Source organism: Podarcis melisellensis, assembly GCF_964234715.1.
Source record: "Podarcis melisellensis genome assembly, chromosome: 3".
Lineage (NCBI taxonomy): Eukaryota > Metazoa > Chordata > Lepidosauria > Squamata > Lacertidae > Podarcis > Podarcis melisellensis.
The window spans coordinates 36,903,463-36,916,310 of record NC_138530.1 but is presented as its reverse complement, the minus strand read 5'-3'; the positions used below and the strand labels follow the sequence as shown (position 1 = coordinate 36,916,310).

Sequence of the window (12,848 nt, the reverse complement as noted above, 5' to 3'; positions counted from 1 at the left end):
ATAGCAGCGCCGCTTCCCTAGGACGAAATCTCTGTTCCTACAACTCCCAGAATCCCCAGCAAAGCAGGTGATTTTTTTAATCCCGTCCTCCGCAGATTGTGACACTGTTCCCTTTTCAGGGAAGCGGAAGCAGTAAATGTTAATTCAGATCATAAAAAATGGTTAGCTAAAAAATTCCAGCCCGGACACTGAAAAGCACTATAGGCACAGTATTTTACAATCTTGGTAACCATTTTCAAGTCAATGCCAGGTTTCTCATGCATTCAAGAAGAAAGTCAGAGAACTCTCCTGCCATGCTATGCAACCAACTTCATTCCATTTAATGTGCTCAGCTTGTTTATTTTGTTGTAGAACTTCTACCTCTTTACTTTCTCATTGATGTGGGCTTATGTTAGCTCCTGTCTTTGATGTAAACTTCTGACTTTTTCCACAGGCTGCGTACCAGCCTCAAGTGTGGTGGTAATGCCCCAAAGTAAACAAAACACGTTTTGACAGAAATAGAGCATCAAGATAAGAAAAGTGCTTCAGTTTTACTGTGGAATTTAAGCTTCTATACTGGAAGGAAGTCAACCTCCAGAATTTCAGGCCACACTTTTATTGTACTTCACTAATAAAAAATCAGTATGTATATAAAACTTAAAACCATGATACCTTCTTTATGCACTATTTCTTTTAAAAAGCAAGTGTTCAAAAATTTGTGCTACTGATTCTCATGGAGAATGCATGTGTTTGCAGTTATCTAGTAATGGAGACATCATCTGTGATAAGCCTAGAATGTAGAAAAAGCAGGATAACTTTAAAAGGCACGACCAGCTACTGATCCTCATTTGGTTTCTCCTCAGCAATACTGTCAAAATCCTTTCAGGGATGCCCATTCTTTTACCTCTTACTTTAGAAGCTTATAGACAGCCCATTTGCAGCACAAATATTCTAAGATGGGGAAACAAAGCTAACAGCCTCTTTCATTTGTGACAGTGTGAGACATTTTTCTCCATGAAGAAGAAGAAGGTCAAGGAGATAGTCCTTGGCTAGGTTCGCATAGAGGGTCAGAGAATGACCCAAATCTATGTGTAGCAAGCATTGTCTTTGGTTGGGAATGGTGGTGGAGTTTGGCTGGGCAACGCAACAGCAGCTTGTTGGAAAGACATGGGCCACGCGCGCATGTCATACTTTTAAAGCACTATGGTATCACCTGATAAACTTCCTAAAGAATGCTGTAGCCCTATTGCCTTACCGGAGCAACCGCTCTCACAGCACTTTCATAATCCCTTTTTCATGGAAACTTGGGGAATTGTAGGTGACCAAGGAACAGAATGAGATGTAGCCTATGATCCTAAACACACGTGTATAATTGAACAGTTAAATGCTAATGAGCACAATGTGCAAAGTATGGTTTTGTGCTCTAAATTAACAGTTACTTGGGAAATTGGTTTTAGGGTCCTAGTGGAAAACTCTGGCACTGAGAAAGATTAATATCATTACAGTATTACGATATCACTAAAAGAGTACCCAGAACCGCTCAGGAAGCTTAGAAATCCCAAAACATTGTGATTTTAAAATGGATCAAAATGGCACACGGTGTCCAAATGTTAATGAAGAGTGCCGCCTCCACCTTGGGAATCTTCATGTCAAGTTTGGCGACAATATATTGAAAGACAGCCAAACTTACACCAAAAATAGGCAAAGTCACAATCAAAATGAGCCTGGCAAAGACCACCACCACCCCTCACATACACATTGGGAATCCTCATGCAGAGTTTGGCAGCAATATATTTAGAGGCAGACAACCCTTTGCCAAGAAACAGATGAATTCATGCAAAAGTCACGTTTTGATCTGCCATCTTGTTTCAAAATGGCACCAGACATCCAAACATTGACATAGACCCCCACTTGCCTCTTGGGAACATTCATGCTGAGTTTGGCAATGATATCTCAAGAGGCAGCCCAGCCTCTAGATGGTGCATATCTTTGGTGCATCATTTAAAATAAAATGTGTCATTCTGCTCACTCGCTCACAAAGAATATACAACAGAGATGGAGATGGATCTGGTTTGTTCAGCCTTAGCAGTAGAAGGATCATCACAGCTTTGTGAAAGCAGACTTTGATTCAGGCCTAAAGTGGACCTGCTCCTTGTACACAGCACCCCTGTGTCCATAAAATAGGAGAGAGGGAGGGAGGAGGGAGGGAGAGAGAGATACTAATTAACAGAAACAAAAGCTGAAACAGAACTTTGCAAATACTGTAAAATCTAACTCAGAGAATTTTTATGAGTTAAATGACTGAGATAAGCAAGAAGCATGTTTAACATTGCCTACCCCAGAGATGTCAAGTGCACTCATTTACTTCCTTTCAAGTATATAAGCAAATGGTAGTCAGCTGCCGCTATTTAGCAAAGCAAAATGTTGGTGCAGTAATAGCACAAATCTTTATACAACTGGCCCTGGGTAGCCTAGTTCTTTCTGATCAGGATTCTAGAGTATTGCAGTGTGTCTTCATGTACACTGAATTTACCATACCTGAGAGGCTACATGCCCATTCTCCTTTTGTACACCTCGGCACATTCTCCTTTTGTACACCTCGGCTGCCACAATGAAAGGTATTTGCCTAGTATAGTTTGCTTCCAAGCTGTCAGCAACACTTTTGTGTGGATCTCTCCCCCATCTGAGTAGATGCTTGTACGTATCATTTGTGCAATAAAGTGGGTACCTTATGATAAATAGCAACAGCACTGCTGCACTTCTGTGCAATAAACCGTTTGTGGTGGTTGTTTTTTTTTTTTAAGTAAGACATTTCATGGTAAGAAAAGTAATGGTGGGGAAATGTGGAACAACTGCCACTTGACAGCAATGTTGTGTAGCATCCACACAGATGTTGTGCGAACAGATCAAGATGAACACTCCATAAACAGGTTTTCTGGAAGCAACCATGCAACATTACAGTTGGGCTTGCATCATGATTCCATCCCATTATTGGGTGGGCAGGTTCTGTGCCCAACTGCCAGTGTGGTTCATGCACACCTTAGAATGTAATGTGTCCTTCCACATATAGTCCCAGGTGGGTTATTGGAAGCCTGTTTAAACTGCATTAGCTGTGTGAGTCGGCTTTTTATGAATTCTTCCACCCACTATTCCTGGGTTTCATTTTGTTCTGAAGAGGAGAGAGAAACTGCTCTGATCTCAGTGGATGAATTCACTGTGACTGTCTTAGTGGTTCATTCATCTTTTTGAACAAGGTAAGTCAGAGGACATTCTTGTTTTGGGAGAGAGGGGAATACTTGACATCTTGTGTCTTGTTTTAGAGGAGGAAAACTGGAGAACACAAGCCTATAGAGGAAGACCTGCTGCCCTCTGTACAGTATAATGAAACCCTGTCTCAGTGGTCTGGCGAAAGAGGCAGCATCAGCAATAGTCTTAGCACAAGGATGGAAGAATGAGGAAACCCCAATGAAAGAACAGTGGCAAGAAAAACTGATGAGCTATGCGGAATGGCTAAATTGACATATAAACTGCGTGACAAGGACAATCGTGACTTCAAGGAAGAATGGGAACTTTTTACAAATTATTTAAAAAGGCCACAAAATGACTTGGACTCCTTGGCAGGTTTTGAATAAACATCCACAAATTTATTAGTTGAACACATGACAAATAAGGCAAGGATATGTACAATTAATAACATGCAGAGAACAATATGTACAAAGAAATAAGAGAGGGGAGCTGAGGGAAGTCCTTGGCGGGGGGGAGAAGGAGGGATGGGGGGAAGGAGAAAAATAACGTAATTGATTATTTGGATTGATAATTTGGTATGTTGAAAGTGTTTTATATATATATATATATATATATATATATATATATATATATATATATATATATGCTTTCGTAGATTTTCACGGGTACAGGAATGCAGGTTTTGGTGTCCTCGGGTGTCTTCCCGTGTAAAAGTTGGGGTGTCTAGGCGACGTTTCGACGAGGTCTCACTCGTCATCTTCAGGCTGGTGCTTTCGGCTTCTTGTTACTGGAACAGAGCTTTCGTAGATTTTCACGGGTACAGGAATGCAGGTTTTGGTGTCCTCGGGTGTCTTCCCGTGTAAAAGTTGGGGTGTCTAGGCGACGTTTCGACGAGGTCTCACTCGTCATCTTCAGGCTGGTGCTTTCGGCTTCTTGTTCCAGTAACAAGAAGCCGAAAGCACCAGCCTGAAGATGACGAGTGAGACCTCGTCGAAACGTCGCCTAGACACCCCAACTTTTACACGGGAAGACACCCGAGGACACCAAAACCTGCATATATATATATATATATATATATAGAAAGAGGCAGTATCATGTGCTGTAATACCCTATTGGCCCGAATATAAGTCATATTTTTTCCTCCAAATTCTGACCGTGAAAAATTAAAGTGTGGCTTATATGTGTGACCTTACAAAAAGCCTGGTGCAGCGTGAGGCGAGCTGCCCCCCCCGGTAGAATGTCTCTTCTTGCCCAGCAGGCCCCCACAGCTGCCGCCCTATGCAAATCTCCCCCCAGCTGCACCGTGTAGGGTTGTCACTTTGGAGAAGAGTCAAGGCGCCTTCAGCAGCCCCCCCATCATTTCCCAGTGCACTGTGCAGGTCCTCTAGGGCCACATTTTTTTGCTCAGACCACTCGGTCACTGCCATGTGTTGTCTCTCCCCCCCCCCCGAATTTTAAAGGTTCGGCTTATTTGCGTGTGTGGCTTATATTCAGGCCAACACAGTAAATGTTTTGAAATGATTTTATTGTCTGCCTTCCAGTCAAAAAAGGAATTCAATTTTATATATTTTTTATTTCTGATCATCTATTGAAAATGTCTCTGCTTGTTCTTGTCCTCTAGCAAATTTGTCTTAACACTTCAGTCAGTGCAACCTTTGGCACCTTGTGGAGATGAACTCCTCTTAGGAGGTTGTTCCAGTGCCTAACCCAAGCCTTATGGTGACTGGTGTTCTAATTTTTGTTTTATCATATAGACACAGACGTTGTTTGCACACTAGCATTTGAAATGGAGGAGACACCAGAAGCTCCAGGTGCTGGTGAGGGCACTGCTCCAGAGCCTGCTGCTGCACCACAAGAACCTGCTCCTGAACCAGAGGCACCCACGGACATGGATGCTGCTCCTGGTCCAGAGGATGCTCAGCCTCCCCCAGATCCTGACGCAGGCCCCCCAGCAGATGCTGAACTCGGCGGCCCTGGGGGACCAGAGGCTGCAGACTCTGAACCTGGTCCAACAGAGGAAGGAGCTAGAGAAGCTGCCGAGGACGCAGCTAGAGAAGCTGCCGAGGACGGAGCCAGAGAAACTGCAGAGGAAGAACCAAAAGAAGTTTCTGAACGTAGTCGACCTAGAGCCCCTGGCCGTGGGCCGGGAGATGCCGCAAGCCGTAGGACATCTAAATTCCGCCGGAGCACCAGTGGGGTTCAGTCTCTGCAGGAAACTCTAAAGGAAAAACAGGTTTGTGTCTCAGAGTTTGGGGTGTGTGTGTGTGTGTTTTACAAGCCCTTCCACATAAATTTAGGCATGTATTAGTGAGATGATGCGTTATACTGTCATACCTCAGGTTACAGATGCTTCAGGTTGCGTTTTTTCGGGTTATGGACCGCCGAAACCTGGAAGTACCAGAACGGATTACTTCCGGGTTTTGGTAGACACACATGCACAGAAGCGCTAAATCACGTTTTGCACGTGCGCAGAAACGCTGAATCGCAGCCCGCACATGCCCTGTGGGTTGCAAACACTGTGGGTTGCGAACGTGCCTCCCACATGGATCACGTTCGCAACCTGAGCATCCACTGTACTCAGTTGATATTTTCCTGTCCAATATACTAACTAGGCAACTTTTGGCACTCAAAAGTCTTTATGGTGGAAAGGATATAAACAGCAGGTAGTTCAAGTGTGTTACCCAATCCCTGCATTACTACAGAGAATAGAAACTGACTTAAAACTAGTAACGTTTCAGGGCAGATCCTCCAGATCCCTTCAAAGACTCAACTAGGCAGAGCGTTATCCCGTCGGCTTCTGCCGCCTCCGCTTCTCGGCTGTTTTGTCTTTAACTGGCAATGGAGTTTTTTTGGCATGTTTTGAACTGGCGGGGAGTTGTTGTAGTTGATCTCATATTAGCCAAACCCATTCCAGATTGTGCCGAGAGTTTGCCCTTCCGCAACCATAATGTAGTTTCAGGCTCTCAACCATTGTTCTTTTATTTTTATTGTTTCAGAGATAGGGTAATGTAGAAATTCTCAGGTACACAAAAATGAAAGTGTAGCAGTAGAGCAGGTGGTGGGGAGGACCTCAGACTGAATGTGGCCTTCCAGTCCTCTCTGTTTGGCTCTCAGAGCTGTTACCAATCCACGTTAAATTTGCACCCTAAATGTTTCTACTTGGCTGTAACGTGCCTGAGCTCCCACAATGCCTCTTGCTTGCCTGGAAGGATACAGAGGGGTGTGTGAGTGTGCATGGAAACTAGCTTACTGTAGAAAGGTAGAATTTACATTTGTTGAGCCACCCCCTGTCACTTATATCCCTAACCACCACCGACATGTGGCCCTCAAGAGGCTTTCCAGAGGGCAATATAGCCCCCCCACGCTGTATTAGATAGAATCAGTTTACGGAAAAGTTTTAAATATGCTATTTATTTATTTATTTGCTTATTTATACAGCACTACCCAGATGGGTTGACAATACAGAAAAGTATGCAAGAGAGTCAACTGAGGAAGGTGGAGGGGAATGGAGCCAACATGACGGGCGGGGGGAGAGATGTGATTATTATAATTACACATACTAAGGTGTAATTGCAGTATGGTTATGGGACCTAGGAAACAAAGGTTTCGCAGGAAGAAGAAGTCAGAATTGCAGTATTTCTTAACACATTTTCTTTCCATTAGGCACGATTTAAAGAAGCCAGGGAAGGCCGCAAAATGAAAGTTAATGCCGCATATAAATATATATTTGAAATTCTGTCAGACAGACTTGGACTAGACGTCGTAACTGTGGAAGAGCTAATTTTAGACGGCCCAACGGTGAGTTTGCTTTACAGATGTTGCTTTTACAGTTAATAATTTTTTTAAGCCTTGCTCACTAAATCTTCAATCCTCTTAATGTCAACACATTCATCTCTTAAGCCGGAAGTTTTCAACCTTTTGGGGTCCATGGCTCCCTTGACCAACTACACTCTTTCTGCGGCACCCCTGTGGGACTCAGGAGTCCAGTAGTGTCACCCCTTGCATGTACAGCTGGCAGCCTCTCACCCTTTTTCGAACATACTCCCTTGTGGGGTGTTCCCTCAGCCTCCTCTCTCCCCCCCCCCCTCTCCTTGGGAGTGCTCTGGGCTACTGCAGCTGCTCTCCCACTTCTCTGAGCTGCCCGCCCTGCCCCAAAGAGAGGTGCCTCCTCCCACCGCTCCACAGGGGCCTGGGAAGCACCCCTTGGCCAGCCCCAGAGGCACCATTCGCCTGGGGAGCTTGTAGCCAGGGCTGCTGCAACAAATAGCTGTGCAAACCTTTGGGAGGCAGAGATGTGAAAGGGCATCAGAGGAGGGAATGAAAGAGGGTTAGAGGCTAGAGTTGCCCACAGCACCCCTGACCATCATTCAAGGCACCCCAGGGTGCCATGGCACACTGGATGAAACCACTGTCTTAAGTTTATACAAGCTTATTAGCATCAGATTCATGACAACCATCGCACAGTACCAATAGGAGACCCATGCTTCTTCCAGGTCAGATTTCCTGTTGGTTGCAAATTGCACAGAGGATGCAGCTCAGAAGAATTTAGGATAGTCCCAAGAGCTCAAGTGTATGGTCAATTATGGTGACTCGCAACGTTCACTAAATTGAGGAGCAGGGCTTCTGACCTGTTATCATAAGAGAGAGGCTCTTGTGATGCTCTTCCTGAAGTGCTTGGGGACAGAGTACAGAGGTCTCAACTTTGTCCCTTGCATGTCTGTGTGGTGTGTGTGCATGTGGTGGGATTGGTAGCTGTGAGAGGAATAGGCAAAAAGGAAAAGGGGAACAGAGAAAAAGGGAAATAATCTCTTAGAGATCATTAACCATTAAACAGCCAGTGTCGTGATGCAGTTATACTTCATGTGTTAATTTAACATTGTGAGAGAGAGGGAAAACAAACCTTCATGTTAACTGAAGTCTACTGATTTTAGTGAATCCATGCTGGAATCTTCCAATTGTTTTGTTGGCTGGGTGGAAGGTGGGATGGTATTTCGACCGCCTGTCCCACTTTTCCTTTAACTTACTTCAACACCAGGCTAGCATAACTGGAGATCCTGGGGACTGGACCCTTCTGGGGATTCAAAGTCATCAGTCCACCATCAAAAAGCACTCAGTTTGGTGGCCATTCCACAAGCCACTACCCACTTGAGCAGAGTTGAGGCCACACTAGCCGTGCATCTATCCATTGACAGAGGCCAGTGGAGAGATGGTTGCATTGCCAGCCTAGCTCCTCCAGCTAACAGCATCGGGGGTAAAGATTGCCCTATAAATCAGGATCTGCCCACACTTCTGGAAATGATTAAATGTGGAATAAAATTAGAATGACCGCTCCCCGCTTAAAAACGGATGTCAAAGAGTAGTTATGGCTGGTGGAAATACCTCTGAAAAAGACAAAGACAGCTTGCATTTTTCTTTCAGTGTTGATGAAAATGTTTGGTAACTCACTATGTAATCTCTTACTAAGCAAGGTTGCTTTCTTTTAAATAAAAATAATTCAGCGTTTTGGTAAGATGTTGACTTTGAACCACCTTTTTTCATTTCAACAGTTACAAGCATTTGACAGTTTTTTGGTCAAAGGAGGAAGCAGAACATTGAAGTTCATTTATCAGGAGGGTGAAGCTCCTGGTCTCGGTAAATGTTAGCAATTATTTTATTTAACCTTCCATCTCAGGTGAAATTGAGAAGTTCTTTTCGTCACACTGGATCAGGTAATAAACTACTGTAAATCATGAGGCCACAGTATAAGCAAAGAGGCTGTAAAATATTGAGTTTTGATATCGCCTCCAGCCGTTAGGTAGTAGTACTACACAATTTGGCTTCAATTGGCTCTTTTAGCTAGTATGACATCCAAAATTAATCCCTGGATTTCTAATATAAAAGGCTGCCATGTTTCTTTTTACTTCTACAGTCTGCCTAACCAGGAACCTGTCTATCATTATTAATAAAAAAATACAGTTGATAACAATTCAAGTGCTGGTTATTACCCATAATGCCCTAAAATGTAGGTTTAGTGCTATATTTGAAAGAGCACCTCCTCCCTTGTAAAATTGTCCACTTAGAGCTTTCATAATTAGTGGCCTTTGCCTCGCCTCTGGTTGGCTGGGCAAAGGTTGAGCCTTTTCATTTGCAGTGCCCAAGTTGTGGAACCAGGAGCCCAATTGACCATCTTTACTGGCATTCTTGCATGGTACCAAAACCTTTTTGTCTTGGTTTCCACATCACAAGAAACCACACAAGAAACCAAACAAATCTATGCTGCATACATTGCAATAAATTATCAAACGTGACTGCAGCATAGGATGGGCTCACGGCAGTAACTAGATCACTTTATGCATCATTGCAGCTGATAGCATTTTTCAGATAAAAGTGAGACATTATGGTTGTTAAAAAGGTGCTTTTTTGTTTTCAGAATGTGGTAGAACAATTCCAGGAGTGCTGAAAGGAACCAAAATGATGAAGTTGTACGTACACGAATCTCCAGACAAATTCAAAGGGCTGTGTTTATTTTTTGTACGTGCCAGGAATGACACTGCCGTGAATGTCAAAACTATGCATGAGGTATTCTCACCACCATCATTTGCAGCACATCTATCAGATAGGCAAGGGCAGTGGCGGGTGGGGAGAGGTTCCATAAATGGTAGGGACTTCTGGGAGGGTGAAATACATTTCTCTATGGAGACCCAGTTTTAGGTCCCTTTTGGTTAAGGCTGGGCAAGAGGATACAATGGAAGGAGGGAGTTTTCCTCTCAACACCTTGGGTGACAGGTGAGAGAGGATTATTAATTTTAGAGCCCTCAAAGATTGTTGCATAACTGATTTTTGGGCTTTTGACTTCTAATACCTATCTTAATGCTCGATTTTCAAGGACATATACTTTTCAGTACTGGAAGGAAGTGAAGGGCTCCTGCTTGGGATCAAGAATATCCTTGCAAATCTTTTTCTGCCATCTGTCCTTGCCACAAATAATTGGGGCGCTTTGAATCAAACCAAGCAGGGAGAGTTTGAAAAGCAGGCTTTTACTGAGACGCTGAACAGATATATGGCATTTTTGGATGGTAAGACCTACTGTGAGAAAGGAATGAGCTCAATTAATCTCAGACATTTGATTTTGAAGTATTATGCCATTTGTGTGTTTATAAGAGGGATTCTCTCCTAATTCATGCATGACGAATGACGAATCTGTGCATGCTCACTCATATAACAAGTGAAAGTTCACTTGTTGAGAGAGCGAAATGAGAAGGTGTCATGGAATGCTCACAGAACACACTAGACAGGAACTTAGACGAGAACTGTATTGTCGGTCTCTGACAAAAACAGAACAGAAGTAGGAAACTCCTTACCCCACCCGCATACAACTAAGTCCAGTGCTGCCCAGCAACTAAATGGCAATGTCCACAGAGCAACTGTCCATCTCTAGATCCTTTGTTCATGAGGATTACCTATGTCAAATCAGGGTGGGGATATAGTTTTGTTAGGTTTTGAAACAAATACCTCCTAAGACACTGCGTGCCTCTTTGTCTCGAACACCCAGGCTTTAGCACTGTATGTCTTATTCTCATCAACCATGGGCTTTCAGCCTGAGTCTCTGGACTCAGTGAGGTCTAAGGGTGGGTGTCCTGGTGAACTGGTGAGCCAACTCCCCCTGGTCCCAGTATGTACTGAGGACTGTACCTTGGGGTTCTTCCTTTCCTCTTCCGAGAAGATAATGTCTGATTCAGGCTACAGGAGCCTGCAGGTCCTAACAAAGTACCTCTTGTATTACCACCAGAGGCATGTTTCTGGGATGTGTTTCTTACACTGTAAAACAAGTCCCAACACTTAACCAAGTACTCAAGACAGCTGACTCTAAGGATCAGTCCAGTTCAACAAAGCCCTGTGAAAGCAAGTTCAGAGACTGTGGCCTTTCGTAGAATCATAGCATTGTAGGTTGGAAGGGACCACAAGGCCCATCTAGTCCAACCCCCTGCAATGCCAGGATCTCAGCTAAAGCACCCAAAGATGTGCCTTTAGTCTGCACACCTTGTTTGGCAGTGAGAGAATCCTGCCAGGCATGGGGATGCACACACGCTATACTGTATCTTTAAAACAGAATTCTGCCAAATTCCCTAGTACTGTGATTCCCATGCGCCTATCAACCAGCTGGTTGTTTGGTGCTTGGGAATCACAGCACAAGGGCCTCCTACAGGTGGATGGAGCAAGTCATCTGGCCATCATCTGACATCATAATGACAGCAGGTGTTTGGCAGGTTGGTCGTCCTGCCCACCTGTCAAAGTTGGCATGCAGGGATGGGGCTAAAATCTAGTAAGCTGTAGATAGCAGTGATGAAAGGTACCTCTTAACATCAGAGAATCTGTGTCTCATCAAAGCAGCATGAATCATAATATAGCAAATAAAAATAACACAAATCTCATGAAGGAAGACATAACACATATTTTGTATGTCATTTTTGATAGACTATTATATTAATCAAAGAAGATAGACTGTTACAAAGTTATCATAAAATTATGTGACTATAGATTTATTAAATATTTATCAAAATATGTTCTGCTTTGATAAGGAAAGCCACAGGCACACAGTATCTTAACTTTCATATAAAAATATTGCCATGGTTGAATTCTCTGCTGTAAGAAGCCATTTGGACTTATTATGTACATTAATGTCATGCACTATAGCTTCTAAGTGCTGTGACATTTCGGTGAAGTGCATCTTTTGATAGCACAATCCAGAAAACACTGGAGCCTAACTCGGCACAGCAATGTGACTGTTTCACACTGTGAAACTATTTTTTTCCCCTGAGTAATGAAAGGCTAGGAAAATTATTGTTGCATTAGAAAAATAAGTTTTATGTTTAATTGAATTTTGGGCTCCCTTCTGCCCTCTCATCTTAAAAACACCTCTCCCCTCCCACCCCGCTCCATGCATTTTTGTTTCCTGCAGGTGGAATTTTCTACTGAGGTTTGTGAGGAGCAGCTACCTGCTGCCACTCAAGGGCAGAGAGGACACTTTCTTAACTCGTATGCAAAATGCATATAGGTCTTCTCTTGAAATGGAACACTTTCTATAGATCAAATGGTAGAGTCTGAGTACATTATCTATGTTGGGTTGGATCCTTAGTCTAGGTGGACAGGGGGTCGGGAGCTTCTCCCCCCCCCCCCCCGTCCAATGTCTTGCAGCATAAATTAATAACACAGAGTCTTCTTCAGCAAAAGAATAAAAGCTTTATTGAGTTAAAATAAACTTGTTTGCAAATAACAGCATAGTGAACAGAAGATTAAACTACAGTGGTACCTCTGGTGGCGAACAGGATTCGTTCCGGAGGCCCGTTCACAACATGAAAAGAGCGCAACCCACAGTGGCGCATCTGCGCACACGCAGGTTGCGATGTGCCACTTTTGCGCATGCCCGTGACATCATTTTGCGCTTCTGTGCATGCGTGAGCGGCAAAACCCGGAGGTAACCCTTCCCAGTACTTCCGGGTCGCCACGGGACGTAACCTGAAAGAACGTAACATGAAGCTGACGTAACACGAGGTATGACTGCAGAGCATACACAGAGTTACTGAGTCACACAGAGGCATGACACACCAACAGTCTCCACCACTGAGCACAGGCTCCACAGAGCA

The 12,848-nt window shown here is 43.8% G+C and overlaps 1 protein-coding gene and 1 long non-coding RNA gene across 2 annotated transcripts in view; both read left to right on the top strand.

Annotated features, from left to right (window-relative positions):
- Window positions 1-10: 10 nt before the first annotated feature.
- Window positions 11-642, top strand: LOC309366130. Its single transcript, XR_014166534.1, has 2 exons — window positions 11-67; window positions 434-642. It is a non-coding gene; the product is annotated as an uncharacterized lncRNA (long non-coding RNA).
- A 2,469-nt stretch (window positions 643-3,111) lies between these two features.
- Window positions 3,112-12,848, top strand: part of DNAH8 (dynein axonemal heavy chain 8) — a 153,177-nt gene continuing 143,440 nt past the window's right edge. Inside the window, exons 1-6 of the mRNA XM_081903566.1 lie at window positions 3,112-3,233; window positions 4,980-5,458; window positions 6,889-7,023; window positions 8,772-8,856; window positions 9,635-9,783; window positions 10,091-10,280. Of these exons, the coding sequence (XP_081759692.1) occupies window positions 5,012-5,458; window positions 6,889-7,023; window positions 8,772-8,856; window positions 9,635-9,783; window positions 10,091-10,280 (1,006 nt within the window). The 5' untranslated portion in view covers window positions 3,112-3,233; window positions 4,980-5,011. The remainder of the gene's footprint in view (window positions 3,234-4,979; window positions 5,459-6,888; window positions 7,024-8,771; window positions 8,857-9,634; window positions 9,784-10,090; window positions 10,281-12,848) is intronic.